The sequence below is a fragment of the Ochotona princeps genome, chromosome 21, assembly GCF_030435755.1.
Source record: "Ochotona princeps isolate mOchPri1 chromosome 21, mOchPri1.hap1, whole genome shotgun sequence".
Classification (NCBI taxonomy): domain Eukaryota; kingdom Metazoa; phylum Chordata; class Mammalia; order Lagomorpha; family Ochotonidae; genus Ochotona; species Ochotona princeps.
Genome location: NC_080852.1, coordinates 38,115,238 through 38,133,548, shown reverse-complemented (window position 1 = coordinate 38,133,548; position 18,311 = coordinate 38,115,238). Strand labels below are relative to the sequence as shown.

Below are 18,311 nucleotides of genomic sequence, written 5' to 3'. Positions count from 1 at the left end.
CATGCGCCCCTCGCCCTGTGCAGCAGTGCCCAGAAGGCAGAGCAGGACCTCCCTGGGCACAGCAAGGCAGTGTCATCTTCCCTCAGGCTCCCCCTGACCCATGGCAGCTCAAGGGAACCCTGGGCGTTCCTCCCCGCACACCCCAAGCCCAAGTCCAAGCCCAGGCCTGGCTGTGGTCGGCGAAAAGCCCACTTTCTAGCATCCTACAGTTCTGTCTTCACAGCCCCGGATCCCTGGAGCGCCCCTGAGACCAGGGAAGGTGGGATCCCTTGGAAAGTGGGGATGACTGGGACTGCCCAGAGTGTGCCCTTTTGAGGTCTTCTCCTCAGGGACCCCCATGTGAGTAAGAGCTGCCCCTCTCTAGGGACTCCCCCCAGCCCCCCAGCCCCCCAGCCGTCAGGTGTCAGCAGAGGGAGGGAAGGCCAGGCCAGTCTATCCCAGTCTGGAAGAGCTGGCTGCTAGGCCTGGCCCTGGTGGGAGGGACAGGACAGGGCGGGGCGGGAACAGGCTGCCTGCCGGGAGCCAAAGCGAAAGCAGAAAGCACCCGGCTGTGCCGGGGTGCCAGGCGCCTGACTCCCAGGAGAGGGGGTATGCACGCTGTCCCCGGCAGGACTCGAGGCCGGGAATTGTTCTAGCCCCTGCTGGCCACACAGCAGAGGACTGAGTGGGGGCAGGGGCTGGTGGCAGCCCCCCTCGGGGGGTACGGGCCGACCAGGGCCTGAGGCCTGAGTGCCACTAGGCACCTGGAAGATGCCCGTGCCCTGGTTCCTGCTATCCTTGGCTCTGGGCCGAAGCCCTGGGGTCCTGTCTTTGGAGAGACTTGTGGGGCCTCAGGACACCGCCCGCTGCTCTCCGGTGAGTCTGGGGTCCTGAGAGGGTTGATGAGGGCTGGCGGGTTCAGTCCGGGCCCATCTAATCCTGGTCTGGCTCCTGTCACTGCTGTCTCCATAACTGCCCCAGCTGGTCTGTCAGGTGCTGATGGGGGAAGAGAAGGCAGAGGGCGAAAACCCAGCCCTCCCTGCTGGGAGGGGTGTGTCCTGGGGCACCCAGCAGGAGGGCAGGGGCCTTGGGAGGGCAAAGTGCTCAGACCCCAACAGAAAGCCTGATTCTGTTTCGCCTCCTTCCCAGGGCCTCTCCTGTCACCTCTGGGGTGAGTATCCCCACCTGGAGAACGGGCTGCTTAGCATGTGGGCGCCGCGACAAGCCCTCCCGTCCAGGAACAGCCAGGCTCCTTGCCCTCTGGAGGGTGGCAGGGTGCAGGGCTGTCCTGCTCTGCTCAGCAGCACTTCCGGGGGTGTGAATGGCTTCTGTCCTCCCTACCCCTCACATAGACGGTGACGTGCTGTGCCTGCCTGGGAGCGTGCAGCCTTCCCAGGGCCCTGTCCTGGTGCCCACGCGCCTGCAGACGGAGTTGGTGCTCCGGTGCCGGCAGCAGACTGACTGTGACCTCTGTGTGCGTGTGACCATCCACCTGGCCGTGCACGGTGAGCAAGCTGCCCACGGCCTCGCGAGCATGTGCCTGCCTGGGGAAGAGAAGCTAGCAAGGACCCTGGGCCAACCTGCTCTGGTTGAGCAGCCAGGCTCTAGCTCCTGTTCCTGACGGCTGGGCTTTCTGGAAGGCAGCCAGGCCTAAAGCTCTCCCAGGGCGGAGGCCTGACCTATGCTTTGTCTGGGTTCTTGCAGGGCATTGGGGAGAGCTGGCAGAGGAGGGACAGGCTGGAGCAGCGGCTGGCCCTGGGCTTGAGAAGCCTCAGAACGGTGAGCAGAACCTGACCGGCCCAGCTGCTCACCAGGTCCTGGCTGCTGGGCCTTGCTCACCCCTGCCTTGTTGCCCACAGCCCCTCTCCAGGCCCACGTCGTGCTGTCCTTCCATGCCTACCCCACCACCCGCTGTGTGCTACTGGAAGTGCAGGTGCCAGCCGCCCTGGCGCAGCCTGGTCCCTCTGTGGTATGTAAAAGCACCACAACAGAATAGTAACAACGGCCACCGCCTAAAGATGAAGGCGACTGACTGCTTCCTTAGGCGTGTTCTCTTTAAGGCCTGATTCTGATGGGAGACTAGGGCCAGTCCTTTCGGGCCTTTTAACCTCAGTTTTTCTATCTGTAAAATGGGTAGGAGCAGCACCGCCTCTCACATTCGAGGCGCTGTGGCAACACCAGGGAGCATCCTCAGGTGTTTGTGCTGTTCTCCATGACGTTCCAGTTGCTTCTCACCTTTTTACCTTTGCACTTGGCGTCACCATTTCACATGTTAGTCCTTCCACTGCAGATGTGGGGGTGTAGGGAGTGTTGGGGTCTTCCTCAACGCCTGCCTAGTGTCTGGGGAAGTCAAACTCCTGTCCGTGCTGCTGTTGGCTTTTTGGGTAACTTGAACATTTAGCTTTAATGTGAAATAGTTCCTGTGGCTATTTCAGGGACTCAGAAGCCCAATACAGGTAAAATGTTCCAGGTCATACCTGCAACTGAGGAGTTCTGGAACGTATCACTAACTTCTCCTTTCTTGTGTGCTCCTCCAAATTACCCATGAACTGGGCCTTGCTTCTACACCCACTTTCCATACAGAGAAACTAAGGTGTGCAGAGGACTGGCCTGAGCGCTGACTCTGGGATACCGGGGAACAGCCCTGCCATGCATGCCCTGGGGCTTGCAAGGGACGTCCCCCCTCTCCCCTCCCTAGGAGGCTGTTCACTCCCTGCCAGCCCCCAGTCAACATCCTCTGTTCTAGAAAACTGTAACTGGGATCTGACCAGGTGGGAGTGGGGACCACTGGGGTAACAGCATAGGAACAGCTTTTGTGGAGAGGGACGGACGTCTGTGTGTGTGTGTGTGTGTATGTGTGTGTGTGTGTGTTGGGGTCACATGGTCTTAGCTTGGGCCAGGTGACTCACTCAAAGTGGCATTGGAAGCAGCAGGGATTCCGGAAGCCAGGGCCTTTCCCTGCCCTGGTGGGCCCCTTTTGGAGTTGGCCACTTTAGAACCCGGGACCCTAGAAGCGACCCTGGCAACTGTGAAGTTGTGCAGTCTCCACGCAGCCCCCAGCTGCACCAGCGGTCCTGACCTCGGAGCCCTGTGCCCCTAGCCTCCTCTGTGCCTCTCCTTACAGGGCTCCCTAGTGTTCGATTGCTTTAAGGCCGCCCTGGGGGCTGAGGTGCGAATCTGGTCCTACACGCAGCCCAGGTACCAGAAGGAGCTCAACCTCACACAGGTGCTGCCTGGTGAGTGCCCGCAGCCCAAGCCCCTGTCCCCTCTGACCAGGTCCCTCCTATTCTCTCCTCCTCCTGGCTGACTTCCTGCCCAGACTCAGCCCCTGGGGGAAGGGGGTTATCCCTACAGTGAAGGGGGTGTGGGGCTAGGACTCTGAGAACCCCTCCCATGCCTCCTGGGATTGGGTCGGGCTGCCCCCAGCTCTCCCAGGCCCCCAGCCCCACTGGAAGCATTTCTGTGATCTCTTCCCAGACTGCCAGGGACTCGAAGTCCAGGACAGCATCCAGAGCTGCTGGGGTAGGGACCGGGGCCACGGCGGGGGGAGGGGCAGGTCTGGAGTGTGGCCAGGACCCCCGGAAGGGCCGCATGCTGAGGGGTGGCCAGTGGTGCATTCTCCTGACCACTTGTCACCCTTGATCTGCACCGGCTGCCACTCCTGTGCCAGCATGGAGAACGTCAAGGGGAACCCCTCACTCCTTTGAGTTTTCGAAGATAAGCTAATTTTTTTAAGACCTTTAGAAAAAAAAACTGATTTTAATTTTATTTGAAAGGCAGAGAGAGTGCTTTCATCTGCTGGCTCATTCCCTAAACGCCTGCAACAGCGGAAGCCAGGAGCTGGGACTCCACACTGGTCCCCTGCGTGAAAGGCAGGGCTCAGGGACTTGGGCTGTCACCAGCTGCCTGCTGGGACGCATGTTACAAGGGAGCAGGCTTGGAAGCAGAGCAGCTGGACCAGGCACTCATACCCAGTATGTGGGTGTCCCAGGCAGTGCGCATGAACCCTGTGCCAAATGCATGGCCCTCTCTGTAGATGACAGTTATGTACTGATACTGGGAACATTTAGGGCCCAAAGCGTTGCGAGAACTGTACTGCTTCCTCTATATACCAAAGCAGAATCATGCTAAAACAGAAATAAAGGCTCAGAAGAATATACCTGCATGTACTGGGTTCTGTGTTCACTTTTTGTCTTGCGTTTGCCTTCATTGTGTATAACATACATTCGTAAGGACCTACAGAGTGCCCTGAAATGAATGGCCAGCTCCATTCACTGTCACAAGTGCTGCACATCCTCCAGGCATACCCACCATGGGCAGGCGTGTTAGGCTGCTGCCTAGGGCACTGGGGCCGTGCAGGAGGTGGCTTAGATCTAGTCACAGCTGCTCTGCTTCTGACCCAGCTGCCTGCGAGGCAGCAGCTGAAGGATGGCTCAATCCTTGAGTCCTTGCCACCGATGTGGGAGACCTGGATGGAGTTCCAGGCTCTTAGCTTCAGTCTGGCCCAGTCCCAGCTGATGCTGGTATCTGGAGAGTGAACCACCAGACATTCTGTCTATCAGCAAAAAAAAGTTTTTCAAAAAGAGGATATGCAGATAAGTATGCTGTGGCATGTTTTGGGCTGTTTAACTGTTTTCTTCTGGTTCTGTAAACTTAAACTTGGTGAGTCTCATTGACAATCTGTGAAAACACAAACACACACCGGGCATTTCTTTCCTTTACGCCATAGACATTGAGACCTTTATTCCACATCAGGCAAAACTCAACAAGCAGAATTCCCTGCCCTTTGGAGCTAGGGGTTGGGGCCAGGGTAGCAGTGAGGGAGTTACAGGGCAGTTAGAGCTCTGGAGAGAGTTCTGGGAAGGGGAGGAACAAGTAGGGGCTGCAGCAGCTAGGGGTCGCCTCCCTGCAGGGAGCAGCAGCTAGGAGGAGAGGGCTAGGGGGTGCATGCAGGGGCGCAGGGCAGGGGCGCAGGGCAGGGGGCAGAAGCCCTGGTGAGGAGGTGGGTATTCACAGCAGAGTAAGAAAAGCCACAGGTGCTAGATGAGGCTAGACTGAGTGGGGCCTGGCACGCCCTGTTAGCTTTTCCTGGAACCATCCCAAGGGCACCTATGGGCTCCTGGGCCTAGACCAGCTGCTACAGACCAAGTCTAAGACAGTGACACAGACTCAGGCCTCCTGGGCTACAGGACAGTCCAGAGGGTCATTTGGAGAGTGTAGCCAGGCATGGCCTTGTAGGAGTCTACACTGCCCTCTGCCCCCACCAGCCCTGCCCTGGCTCAATGTGTCCACGGAGAGTGACCACGTGCGCCTGCTGGTGGAGGTCTCTGAGGAGCAACGCTTCGGCCTGTCCCTGTACTGGAGCCAGGTCCACGGTTCCCCCAGGCCCTGGTGGCACAGAAACCTGGTGAGCCCCTCCATGTCTGTTCCTATGGGGACCCTTGAGGAGGGAACATTGGAGGGATTACTTTGATCCTTCCTTGCCCTCGTCCCTGACTCACTCCTTGTGCTTGCTCCCCAGACTGGGCCGCAGACTGTCATCTTGAACCACACAGACTTGCTTCCCTGCCTCTGTGTTCAGGTAGGATGGGGGTCTGGTGGGGCTGCAGCTGGGGCTGCTTAGAAGCCCTCCCCTTCTTTTCTTCCCCCTGGGGGGTCCCCCCCCCCGAGGATCATGGCGTTTGGGTGTGGCACTGACAGCATCAGCCTCCTAAGGCCCTGAGAGCTGCACCTGGCCCCGCGGAGCCCGCTTCTTGTTCCTGCTCTGATGGCACCAGCCTCTGCTGCCAATATCCCTCCCCCGCCCCAACGCTGGGCCCTCTTTGGTCTAGAGTGGGCCTCCTTGGTCTCTCTAGCCCCACCTCCCTTCCACTCCAGCCTATACCATGCACACTGTGCTGTTTGCTTCCTGGAAGTGTGGTCCAGCCAGCCAGGCTGTTCTCCAAGGCCCACCCAGCGTGAGGCCCTCTGCTATGGCTGTCCCTGCTCCCCCAGTGCCTGTGTCACTTCCTGCCCAAAGCCTTCCCTGGGCCCCAGTCCCCCTTCTCTGAATGCCCTGCCCTCCTGTCCTTCCTCGTGTTGGTCACTTCCTCTCCCGCTGGGCATCTGTTGGATTTTCCTTCTTCCATGCGATCAGTCGATGCTCAGTGACTCATACTTGGAGACAGTGACTGATCCACCAAACTAGTTGATGGTGTCATCCTCGTTTCAACCGTGAGGTTTGCAATTTTTCTGGAAGGCAAGTGACTCACACCTAACACACAGAATGTTGCCAGCGCCTTGTGCGGTGCCTGGCCTGTGTCAGGGTGGGGGTGTTGCTGACTGGCTGAGCCACTGCTGCCCAGCTCAGTGTGCAAGACACACAGCAGAGGCTCACAAACTACATGCTAGGCCTGAGCTAGCCTCACTGCCAAGCAGCCGCTGCCTAGCAGCCGCTCTGAAGGAAGAAATGTTCCATCTTACTGATTCACTGTCCAACTGCCCACAAGAGCTGGGACCAGGCCAGGCTGAGGCCAGGAGCAGAGAGCAATGTGGGTATTCCTTGTGGGTGGGAGGGGCCCAGGTGTCTGAGCAAGGACCTGCCCCCTCCTGGGGCGTGCTGTGCACAGGAAGCTTCAGTTGGGGGTGCAGCTGGGACTTGAACCCAGTGGTTTTGGTAAGGGACATGGTGAGTGAACGTCCCAAAGGATATCTCAGCCGCTGGGATAAATGCCAGCCTCTCAAAGGTTGACAGAGATGAGTACAGGTACACAACGTGCTTCAGAAAACTTACGGAAAATGGGATTTTAAAAAGATTTATTTTTATTTGAAAGGCAGATTTACAAAGAGGAGAGAGTGGTCACAGCAGCCAGGGCTGAGCCAACCTTAAGCCAGGAACCAGCTTCTTCAGGTCTGCCACGTGGGTGCAGAGGCTGGAGCACTCGGGCCGTCCTCCACTGCTTTCCCAGGTGTATTAGCAGGGAGTGGAGCAGCCGGGATTCCACGTGGTGTCCACGTGGGATGCTGACGACTAAGCTCTGCATTTTTCCAGCAGTGTGCTGAAGCAGCACCCTCTAGCATCCTGAGTGCTCAGTTCAGCTGCAGTTAATGTCCGAGTCTGTCTGTAGCACCTCACACAGCACCCACAGTAGGTGGTCAGCAGGTACCTGGTCCCAGCTGCACATGCACAGTGGGTGACGCTCTTGCAGCACTTTGAGCATCGCTTAGCTGGCTTAGGCCCATGGAGGCTCAGTTGCACTGCAGCACCCCAGCCGGCACTGTCTCCCCAACAGGTGTGGCCCCTGGAGCCCGACTCTGTCAGGACGAGCACCTGCCCCTTCCGGGAGGGTAAGTGAGTGACCATCCTGGGGGAGCCTGGGGCAGTGTGGTTGGCAGCACCCTCCTCTCCTTGATCACCACCCCGGATCCCCGCAGACCCTCGTGCCCTCCGGAACCTCTGGCGAGCCGCCCAGCCACGACTGCTGCCCCCGGATGGCTGGCGCCTGGACGCACCCTGCTCGCTGGCTGCCCAGGCCACGCTATGCTGGCAGGTGCCAGATGGGGGGCTCTGCCTGCCACTGGTGCCACCGCTGACCTGGGAGAACATCACTGTGAACGTGAGCAGCCTCCACCCTGGCAGGATGGGTGGTCCTGGGGTTCCTTTTGTGACAGCCCCCTCACCTTTTCACAGGAGGCCCAGAAGTTCCCATTGCTGAAAGGACACCCAAACCTCTGCGTGCAGGTCAGAAGGAGGTGCCCCAGAGCAGGGTCCCCTGCATCCACCTAAGGAGACCCAGTGACTAGAGCGAGCACAGGTGGCTGGACAAGCCGGGTCACTGGAACTAGGTCCTTGACCTTATCCAGCAGAGGCCGAGCAGGGCAGTGGCTCGAAGCCCATGGCCTCAGCTGCTTACCCACCACTCACCTGCCCAAGGTCAGGCCCACTGCCAGGCACATCCCGCCTGGATGCTGACCTGCTTTTCCGGCCCCCTCCGAGCAGGTGAGCAGTGGGGAGAAGCTGCAGCTGCAGGAGTGCCTGTGGGCTGGTGAGTGGGGCCTGGGGGAGGGGCAGCCCCCTGAGGAATTGGCGTGGGAGGGGGTGTTGCTCTCAGTACAGCTCCTCCCCCCTCACAGACTCCCTGGGGCCCCTCAAGGACGATGTGCTGCTGGTGGAGACGCGAGACCCCCACAACACGTCGCTGTGTGCCTTGGAGCCCACAGGCTGTACTCCGCTGCCCAGCAGGGCAGCCACGGTGAGGCTGGTGGCCTTTCTCTACCCAGCTCTCCTGCTCAGACTCTCATCCAGTGCCCTCCAATCCCCGGCTTTACAATGAGTCTCTGGGGAGGGGTGGCCCAGGGTGGGGGTGGAGCTCAGGCCTGTGTCCTGTCCAAGGTGGGTGCTCCAGGCTCTTGGTCTTCCCCGCTGCCCCCAGTCCAGCCTGGTGGTGTTCCTGGGGTCTGCCCCCAGGTGACAGCTGCCTCTCTTCCTTCTTGACAGAGGGCAGCCCGGGTGGGAGAACACTTGCTTGAAGATGTAGAGTTGGGCCAGTGCCTGCAGGTGAGCACACGGCAGTGGCTGTATGACCAGCGTTCACTCACACACTCCCCACCTGAGCTGCTTTTGTGTTCAGGCCCCCGGACGGTGAGGGTAGAAGCAACACATCTGGCACTGTTGCCTAAAGGCCAGGCAACAGGCGTGCTGCCGCAGGTGCTGGGGCTGGGGCCCACAGCAGCAAGCAGCTGCAGTGTAGGTGGTCAGCTGGGCTATGCCAAGGCAGCACAGCCCATGGGCTCCTCCCAGGTGAAGGATGGGGTGGAGGCTGAGAGGCCACCTGTGAGGATGGGTGGGGTCAGGCAGCTGGGGGCTGTGCTTGGGGTTGGTTTGTGTCTTACAGCTGTGGGATGATGACCTTGGAGCACTCTGGGCCTGCCCCATGGACAAATGTGAGTATCACAGAATCGGCCCATCCTCCCTAGACCAGGAGTGGGACTCCTGTACCTCCATGGCCTCAGGTCAAGCAGAGTCCTGTCTTCCGTTACCCCCAGAGCACTCTGGCGCTGCTGAAGACCCCTGGCTGGAGTCCCTGCTCCTCTGTTTCTGATCTTGCCTGTTAAATGCACCCTGGAAGGCACAGGTGGTGCTTAAGCACTGGCGTGCCCTGACACCCATGCGGGAGACCTAGGCTGAACTGTGGGCTCATGGCTTTGGCTAGGCCCAGTGCCGGATGTAGCAGGTGTTTAGGAGGAATTCTAAACACTACCACTGTCTCCCACACTCCCAGGGGTTGAGGGCTGTCCATCCACCAACAGGACTCGCCCGTGCTGGGGGCCCAGAGGAACTCTGTGGCTGAGCTGGAGGACCATGGAACGAGAAAGGCAGAGTACACAAAGAAAGGGAGAGACAGAGAGAGGGTCTCCCATCTGCTGGCTCACTCCCCACATGGCCTCAACAGCCAGAAGCAGGAGCCACAACATTTTCTCGGTCCCCCTTGTGTGTCAGGACCCAGGCACTTGGGCCTTCTTCCGCTGCTTTTCCCAAGTACATTAGCAGGGAGTCAGATGGAAAATGGGACAGCTGGGACTTGAACCGGTACCCACAAGGGATGTGGTGCCACAGGTGGTGGCTTTACCTGCTACACCAGGGCTTTCATGTTTAGAGCAGCAGAAGCTTTCCCAAGCGTCACGGTCAGAGAGTATCAAGTCCTCCTGAGTCATGGAGGTCCAGGGCAGGCAGCACAGTCACTGGAGACTGCAAAGCCAAGAGCCCAGCTTGGGGGACAAGGTCAGCAGACCAGTGAGCGCCCATAATGTTGGGTGTTATGCTAAGTTCCATTCCCAGCCACTGGCGCAGGCACACTGACCTGAGGTCACCCACCCCTGTGGCCCCTGGCAGCCTGTGTCTCTGGCTCTCCCCTCTAACCACGCTGTCTCCTTGGCTTCTCCCCCAGACATCCACCGGCACTGGGCCCTGGTGTGGCTGGGCTGCCTGCTCCTGGCTGCGGCGCTCTTCCTCCTCCTCCTCCTCCTCCTCCATAAGGACCCTGTGAAAGGTGAGTGTTCCCGGACTGCGCTGCTGAGGACTCCCGGGGATCCAGCCGCGCTCACCCGCAGCCCCTGCCCCTCTCCCCCCACAGGGTGGCTGAGGCTCCTGAAGCTGGACTTCCGCTTCGGGGGTGAGTTGTGAGCCAGCGTGGGGCAGGAGCCGCCCTAGCCGGCCGGGTCGGGGCGGCTCACCTCTCCCTTCCTCCCCTCTCTTCTCTCGGCAGCCGGGGGCCGCAGGGCCCTGCTCCTGTACTCGCCGGACGACGCGGGCTTCGAGCACCTGGTGGGCGCGCTGGCGTCGGCGCTGTGTCCCCTGCCGCTGCGCGTGGCCGTGGACCTGTGGAGCCGTCGGGAGCTGAGCGCGCAGGGGCCCCTGGCCTGGTTCCACGCGCAGCGGCGCCGGACGCTGCAGGAGGGCGGCGTGGTGGTGCTGCTCTTCTCGCCGGGAGCCGTGGCGCTCTGCCACGAGTGGCTGCAGGACGGGGCCGCGCAGCCAGCCACGCACGGCCCGCAGGACGCCTTCGCCGCCTCGCTCAGCTGCGTGCTGCCTGACTTCCTGCAGGGCCGGGCGCCCGGCCGCTACCTCGGGGCCTGCTTCGAGGGCCTGCTGCAGCCGGACGCCGTGCCCGGCCTCTTCCGCACCGTACCTGTGTATTCACTGCCCTCGCAGCTGCCCGACTTCCTGGGGGCGCTTCAGGGCCCCCGCGCGCCCCTCTCTGGGCGGCTCGCAGACAGGGTGCGACAGGTGACCCGGACCCTTCAGCCTGCCCTGGACAACTGCATCCAGCCCCCGGGCCGGGGCGCGGGTTGGGACCTGGGACCGGGGACAGGGCTTGAATAAAGGGAACGCTGTTTGTTAAGTTTTTCTTTATCTTTTAAGATTTATTTTATTTTTCTTGGAAAGTCAGAGAGGAGAGACAGAGCGGAACATCATCTGATGTTTCACTCCCCAAGCGGCCGCAAGGGCCAGAGCTATGCCGATCCGGAGCCAGGAGCCTCTTCTGTGTCTCCAACGCAGTTGCAGGGTCTCAAGGCCTTGGGCCGTCCTCCACTGCTTTCCCAGGCCACAGCTGGGAGCTGGATGGGGAGCGGGGCTGCCGGGGTTAGAACCGGTCCCATATAGGATCCCAGCATGTTCAAGGCGAGGACTTTAGCTGCTGGGCCGCCGCGCTGTTAAGCTTTTCTCGGCACGTTGCCCACACGTGTCGAAGCTGCGGGGCTGCCAACCTGCGGCCCTAACTCCCCGGCCCTTTAAAGCCGGGACAGGTGCAAGCCTGGCGCCGCCTCCGATTGGCCAGCGTGGGGTGACGCAATGGCACATGGCCCCGCGCCATTTGCTGGCTGTAGGTCCCGCCCCCGGCTGCGGCTCCGGGTCCCGGAGAACGTTCTCCGCAGGCGGCGGCGGAGGCGGTGTTGGGGCGGCGGAGCGTGCGGCGGCCCGGCCCGGGGCGCTCGCTTCCTGCTCCTCGGTGGCCAAGGCGGGTCAGGACCCCCACCCCGACCCCCGGCGGCCTCTGTCGCCTGCGAGGCTCGCAGATTGACCGTCCTTTTCCACAGCCGGACCCGGGCCCCTCCCCTAAGACCGCCCATCCGGTCTCAGGATTTGGAAACTGGCCCCTTCTCCCTGTTGCTGTTAACCTGGACTCTGATTACGCATATTGAGACCCTAAGGCAAGGGGCTGACTCCTGCCCGCTGACCCCCCTGGTCCCCGCGGCCTCCCAGGGTAGCAGAGCCCCCACTTGGCCTTGTGGAACTCTGACATTGCAGCCTCTTGGCACCTCAGAACCGCCCCTGTTCTGTCTTGCTTAGGGCCAGGCTGCTCCAGTGTGGTCTCCCCATGCCCTCTCTCCGCAGGTACCCCCAGCCTGGGAAAAGATGGTTCCACGGCCTCCGCCCAGGGGGCTGGTCCCAGCCCTGCTCTGGGGCCTGAGCCTCAGCCTCCTGGGCCCGGTCCAGCTTCAGCCCTCGCCCCCTGCCCAGGCTTCTCCCCCCACGGAGTCCCATCCATGCCACACCTGCCGGGGACTGGTGGACAGCTTTAACAAGGTGGGTGCGTGCGCCAGCCGCCTCCCTGGGTGGTGGGGCAGCAGTAGTCGATGATGGACGCTCTGGGATGCGACTGTGTGTGGCATCACGGCCTGGCTTGTGGCCTCTGATGTGCCAGGTGCCGTCCTGGCTGGTTACTGATCTTCTCCATTTCCAGGGCCTGGAGAGAACCACGCGGGACAACTTTGGAGGGGGGAACACGGCCTGGGAGGAGGAGAAGTTAGCCAAGTACAGAGACAGGTTAGAGGCCGGGGCTAGGGTGGGAGCGGACCCCACCTCCCAGCCTCTGCTTTGTGGGGGGAGGCTGGGGCTTCCTGAGGAGACACTCAGCCTTGAACAGATGTCCACTTGTTGGTGGACATCTGTGGGACAGCAGGTGCTGAGGCAGGTGCGAGCCTGACCTCATGGGCTCTCTGGACTAGTTAGAGGAGACAGCGGTGACCGTGAAAATAAAGAATTCTGACTCAGGTATCTGAAAAACTGGAGTGCAAGGTGGGCTACAGACCCTGGGGAGGTGAGGGAGCCAGCCCTGGGAGAGTTTGGGGTGGGGAATCTGTGGGGCTGAGTGTGGGGCACTTGAGAAGTGGTCAGCCATGCTGTAGAGGGTGGCTCAGACCAGGCCCTGAAGGCCACAGAAAGGAGCTGGGGTCTTACTGAGTGCCAGGCTCCTCTCCACCCTGACTCAGGGTGCAGAAGGTACAGGGGAGGTGTGGGGTCTGGGTCAGGATATCCAAGAGGACTAGGCCTGGACGTCAGAACTGGAGACAGGAGTTTCTAGAAAGCCTGGGGAGGCCAGGCCTGTGTCCTCAGCCCCCGGGCCTGACAGTCGGGGAGCAGGGAGGGTGTGGTGTCTGTAGCCTCTGCGAAGTTACCTGCTCTCGCACAGCCACAGTTTGCTCACCTGTGAAATGGACTGTAAATCCCTGCTTTGCCCGTTGCTGAAACTGTGCTCGACCCTGGGAGGCTGTGGTCCCTGTGCTCCTCTCAGGGCCTCAGCAGGGACTGGCCAGAACTCCTGAGGGCTCTCTCAGCTCGCTCCTGGGATGGTTTTTTTGTTTTTTTTTTAATATTTATTTAATTTATTTGAAAGGCAGAGTTAGGAGGAAAGATAGAAAGATCTTCCACCTGCTGCTTTGCTTCCCAAATGACTGCAGTGGCCAAAGCTGAGCTGCTATGAGTCTAGGAGCCGGGAGCATCCTGCTGGCCTCCCACATGCTGCCCAAGCATTTGTGACATCTTGCACTGCTTTCCCAGGCCATTAGCAGGAAGCTGGATTCAAAGCAGAGCAACTGGGACTAGAAGTGATATCCATATGAGATGCTGGTACTGCAGGCAAAGGCTTTACTTGCATTGGCACAGCACCCACCCCTGGGTTGTTTTTTTTTAATCACCTGCTCCTATGTGTAAGTTACACTGCTAAGCTCTTTAAATACATGATATACTACATCATTTGTTCATTGTTCAAATACAGAAAAAAAATTTTAGGGTGTAGTGCATCCCTGCTGTTGTATGCAGCCATCAGCCTTTTTATTCTAGAACATTCTCACCATGCCAAAAAGAAACCTCATTTCCTGTAAACACTCATGCCCCAGCCCCACACCACTTGATTTGCTCTACTCAAGCAGATGCCCCTGTGGGTTTGCCAGTTCCATCAGTGCGGGCACTAAAGCCACTTAGCATCCTGAATTCAGGGTTCTGTGTGCCGCTGACTGTGCCAGAGCCTCGAGTGCTGCAGTGCCGTGTACACAGTCGTCTTCGCTCTGTAGCTGCGGGAGGCGGGTGCCAGGATTCCCCGCAGGCTCTGAAGGCTGCAGGTGCTCAGCTCCCACCTGTAGGATGGCATAATATTTGCTTACCATCCATGCACATCCTCCTGTATACTTCAGTGTGTCTGGGTGGCTACAGATGCCTGTTACAGTGCACGTGTAGTGCATGTTGTAGCACAAGGGAGAATACAAAAAAGAATAAGTCTGTTTACCTTCAGTACACCTGCTTTTGTAAAAGCACTTTGAGCCCAAGGAGGGTTGAACAGCGCAGGTGCAGAAGCAGAGGGCATGGAGCTGGCTGTGTGCAGCCTCTGGGCATGTGGAATTGCTGTCTCTGTACCTGTTCTCCTTTTCTGGGGGAGTGGGGGAATAGATGCACAAGTGGGATTGCTGAGTCATGTGACAACTCCATATTTAAGGCCTTTCCACTGAGCTGTGCCATCTTGCCTTCCCACCCGTGAGGTTGGAGGTTTCGGGTTCCCTGCTTTGTGCCAGTACTCTCTGCGCTCAGTTTCCCATCACATCAACCCAGCCAGGGTACTGCATTTCCTTCCGTTTGAGAGGTAAAGAGAGAGAAACAAAGATCTCCTTATCATCCTCGCAAGCTTCAGGGGCTATGTCCATTTGACAGGGGTGCTAACAGAGGTCCCAGCTAGGTTTCCACCTGGGTCTGTCTGTGGTGGGTGGCGGGTGGCAGGGAGTGTGTAGCCAGTGTCCTGGTGCCCGGCAGTGAGACTCGGCTGGTGGAGGTACTGGAGAGCGTGTGCAGCAAGTCGGACTTCGAGTGCCACCGCCTGCTGGAGCTGAGCGAGGAGCTGGTGGAGAACTGGTGGTTTCACAAGTGAGTGGCCGGGAACCCTCCCTAGGAACAGAGGGAGGAGTTGGGTGCTTGTATGAGGGGGTCATGTTCCTGTTCTGCCCCCCTTGAAACTGGGTTTGCTGAGGATTCACTGGCAACCCCAGCTTCTGTCCTGAGCCAGTGGGGAGAGGGCATGGGTTGAGGGGCCTTGAGGGTCACCTGCCCGAGATGGCCTGGGTCATGGATTGGTAGGAGGTGAGCTGGGTCTCCTGCCAGAGTTGAGCTGGGATCCTGGATTGGTGGGAGGTTGGCTGGGTCTCAGCCCGAGATGGGCTGGACCAGGGCTTGGTGGGAAATGGTCCGGCTGCCCTAAGGACTTGGCCTAAGAGGCTGCTTGCCCCTGCACCACCCCAGGCAGCAGGAGGCCCCCGACCTCTTCCAGTGGCTCTGCTTGGATTCGCTGCGGCTCTGCTGCCCCGTGGGCACCTTCGGGCCGTCCTGCCTCCGTGAGTCCTTCATTGGCATGGGAGGGACTGTTAAGGGACACAGAGCCAACTGTGCCCGCCTGGCTGTCGGGGCTGGGGAGCTGGGCACATCGTCTGCTGAGACCGTGTCTGTGTGTGTTTGTGGGACCAAGTGCATGGTCCCAGCAGCCCCTTCTGGAACCTTCTCCCTAAGTGTAGCTGAGAGCTTAGTGCCAGGATGGCCCAGCATGGGTGAGGAACCTGGTTGCTGTGCAGAAGAGGAGTTAAGCACATGCCATACAGCTGCATGGCCTGTAATTATTATTAAAACTTGTTTTCCTTGCCCAAACTGGCTATTGGCATGTGGAAAGAGCTCTCGCGTGCTTGGAGGCTGTGACCATGGCCTCACCTACTGTGGTGTCTGCCTGCAGCTTGTCCTGGAGGCGCAGAGAAGCCCTGTAGTGGCTACGGGCAGTGCCAAGGGGAAGGGACACGGGGAGGCACTGGAATCTGTGACTGTCAAGCCGGCTACGGGGGTGAGGCCTGCGGCCAGTGCAGCCTTGGTTACTTCGAGGCTAAGCGTAATGCCAGCCACCTGGTATGTTCAGGTAGGTAGCCAGAGGGTGTGGCCCCAGGGTGGGGGTGTGGAAACACCTGCCCATCCTCACCCCTCTTCCATGCCAGCTTGCTTCGGGCCCTGTGCCCGCTGCTCCGGACCAGAGGAGTCCCACTGCCTGCAGTGTAAGAAGGGCTGGGCCTTGCACCACCTCAAGTGTGTTGGTAAGCAGGGCCCTGCCTGTTCTGGCTGGGTGGGTAGGGGCCTAGCTCGATCACTCCACATTCCCTCAGTGCATGTGTTAGAGTGACACAGCAGCCAGGCTGGGAAAGCCACAGAGCAAGCAGGTACTGGGAACACACTGAGAGAAGTCCCAAAGCCAGCCCAGTGGAGGAGGGGGTGGGCAATCAAGGGAGGCTTCCTGGAAGAGGTGTCATTCCTGCTAAGTCTGGAAAATTGAGGAAGGTTATGCCAGGGGAATGGGGAAACTGCAGTTGAGGTCTGGCAACCTGGCTGGCTCCCTCCTTCCAGCCTCCTGAGTAGACATCTGAGGACGGGCTAGGCTGCCATCATACACCGTGGCTGCCAACAGGCTAGCTTTTCTCCCATCGCAGTCCTGATGCGAGTGTCAGACTGGGAAGCTGGCTGTCAGTCACCCAGGCACCCAGGTGCCAGTCATTTTTCAGGGGGTGAGGCTGTTCCACGTCCCAGCACTCGGGGAGGGAGCTGATGTGGCTGCACCTGCACTTGGGGCACTAACCCCCACAAGCCTGTCTGACCACCCACCCCACCCCTCTCCTCAGACATCGACGAGTGTGGCACCGAGCGTGCCAGCTGTGGGGCCGACCAGTTCTGCGTGAACACAGAGGGCTCCTATGAGTGCCGAGGTCAGCATCCTCTCTCCCTGGCCCAAGAAGCGGGGGCCCCCACTCCCGCCCCCAAGAGCCTCTCCCAGCTCCAGCACCCCTCACCTGCTCTCTGCTTCTCTCTCTCAGACTGTGCCAAGGCCTGTCTGGGCTGCATGGGGGCAGGGCCCGGCCGCTGCAAGAAGTGCAGCCCTGGCTATCAGCAGGTGGGATCCAAGTGTCTAGGTGAGTGGCCCTGGCGGGAGGGTGGGGGGGCACAGCACACAGAGGGGACAGGGAAGCGACCCTGGCGGGAGGGTGGGGGGCACAGCACACCGGGAGAGGGGACGGGGAGGAGGGACAGCCCGTGGGCTCAGCGCCAGCGCCCCCTGCTGCCCCCCCACAGATGTGGATGAGTGTGAGACCGTGGTGTGTCCGGGCCAGCACGAGCGCTGTGAGAACACGGAAGGTGGCTACCGCTGTGTCTGTGCCGAGGGCTTCAAGTCCATGGAGGGCATCTGTGTGAAGGAGCAGGTCCCTGGTGAGCCCGCCAGGGGATGGGGTGGGCTCCTGCAGGTTGCCCTGTTGACCTCCAGGTGATCCTGGGCAAGCCTGGTGCCTCCCCTGAGTTCAACGGGCATCAAGCATGGCAACAGGCCATCCTGCCTCTCCAAACCCAGGTCCTTGGCATCAAATGCTGCTGCCCACATGTTACATGCACAGCCTACATACTTTGTCCCTCTGTGGCCCGTGTGGGGACAGGTGAGACAGCCTACCCAGTCTTGTGGCCAGCAGCTGGCCAGGCTGCAGTTTGGGCTCAGGTGGCCTGAACTCTCCCTGTTCCCTGAGCCCTGCTCAGGCTCACCTTCCTGGTCATCAGCAGACCCCTCCTCCTCTCTCCTGGCTCAGCTTTCAGTGCCTGGTGGGTTGTGGGCAGAGGTGGCGGCCATGGGTGATGTGAGGCTGCCTGTCCCTCGCAGAGTCGGCTGGCTTCTTCTCGGACATGACGGAGGACGAGCTGGGGGTACTGCAGCAGATGTTCTTCGGGGTGATCATCTGCGCCCTGGCCACGCTGGCTGCCAAGGGCGACCTGGTGTTCACGGCCATCTTTATTGGGGCCGTTGCAGCCATGACCGGCTACTGGCTGTCTGAGCGCAGTGACCGTGTGCTTGAGGGCTTCATCAAGGGCAGATAAGCCCCCGCCCCACATTGCCCTGCTCTCTGCAGGGTCTCCTGCATCCCAGAGGGTACGCCTCTGCCATGGGACACTCAGGGCAGCTTGGGAGTTAGGCACCCCTTTCTAGCCCTGCAGAGAAGCGCAGACCAAGATTCCCCGGGGACAGGTGAGGCCCCTGGAGGGAGAATAGCCCTGATGGTGGGTGCATGCTCTCCCCCCCAGGAGTGGGCAGACCTCAACATAGGAATGTGGAGAAAGTGGCTGCTTAGTCAGCCAGTGGTGAGCTGGGCCCCGCCCAGAGGAGGGGCTGGCCCCGGGGTAGGCCTTGCGCCCCTGCTGCCATCTGCCGCCTTCTGTGTTCAATCCCTGCTCCCCACCCCCAGCCATTGGCTTATTTACTTATTTATTCATCTCAGGAAATAAAGACCTTGAAAAGTGGTCAAGCTTTGGCCTGGCTCCTTAGGCTCCCCCGGGGGAGTTTCTCAGATACCCCAGAGGCTGTGTGGGAGGCAAAGAGGACAAGTGGGGATTAGAGGTGGCAGCCAGATGCTGATCCCTTTGCTAGCTTGGGCGAGACTTGAGGGCAGTTCAGCATGGCCCTGTGAGCTGGCACCACCAGGTCCAGCAGGCTCCTCTCCAGGCCCAGGCATTTGGGGAT

The 18,311-nt window shown here is 60.1% G+C and overlaps 2 protein-coding genes across 8 annotated transcripts; both read left to right on the top strand.

The window, feature by feature from the left end:
* Positions 1-579: 579 nt before the first annotated feature.
* On the top strand, positions 580-10,840 carry IL17RC (interleukin 17 receptor C). 6 transcript variants are annotated; one of them, XM_004581659.2, is made up of 19 exons: positions 580-855; positions 1,129-1,150; positions 1,332-1,484; positions 1,684-1,758; positions 1,839-1,948; positions 3,104-3,215; positions 3,457-3,501; positions 5,247-5,386; positions 5,501-5,560; positions 7,251-7,305; positions 7,393-7,574; positions 7,649-7,699; positions 7,958-8,003; positions 8,092-8,210; positions 8,456-8,515; positions 8,853-8,901; positions 9,906-10,007; positions 10,092-10,130; positions 10,224-10,840. In XM_004581659.2, exons 1-19 carry the CDS (start codon positions 751-753, stop codon positions 10,838-10,840), a joined length of 2,142 nt encoding a protein of 713 aa, XP_004581716.2. In that variant the 5' UTR covers positions 580-750. The 6 variants fall into 6 exon arrangements, with proteins under 6 accessions (XP_004581716.2, XP_058534863.1, XP_058534861.1 ...); XM_058678880.1 differs by lacking the exon at positions 3,457-3,501; XM_058678877.1 differs by lacking the exons at positions 580-855; positions 3,457-3,501 and having other exon boundaries at positions 964-1,150.
* Positions 10,841-11,303: 463 nt separating this feature from the next.
* On the top strand, positions 11,304-17,837 carry CRELD1 (cysteine rich with EGF like domains 1). 2 transcript variants are annotated; one of them, XM_058678900.1, is made up of 11 exons: positions 11,304-11,477; positions 11,855-12,046; positions 12,204-12,286; positions 14,543-14,653; positions 15,026-15,117; positions 15,507-15,683; positions 15,760-15,855; positions 16,435-16,518; positions 16,627-16,722; positions 16,883-17,017; positions 17,457-17,837. In XM_058678900.1, the coding sequence occupies exons 1-11, from the start codon at positions 11,319-11,321 to the stop codon at positions 17,669-17,671; spliced, it is 1,440 nt and encodes a 479-aa protein (XP_058534883.1). In that variant the 5' UTR covers positions 11,304-11,318; the 3' UTR covers positions 17,672-17,837. The 2 variants fall into 2 exon arrangements, with proteins under 2 accessions (XP_058534883.1, XP_004581353.1); XM_004581296.4 differs by having other exon boundaries at positions 11,359-11,481.
* The last annotated feature ends 474 nt before the right edge of the window (positions 17,838-18,311 follow it).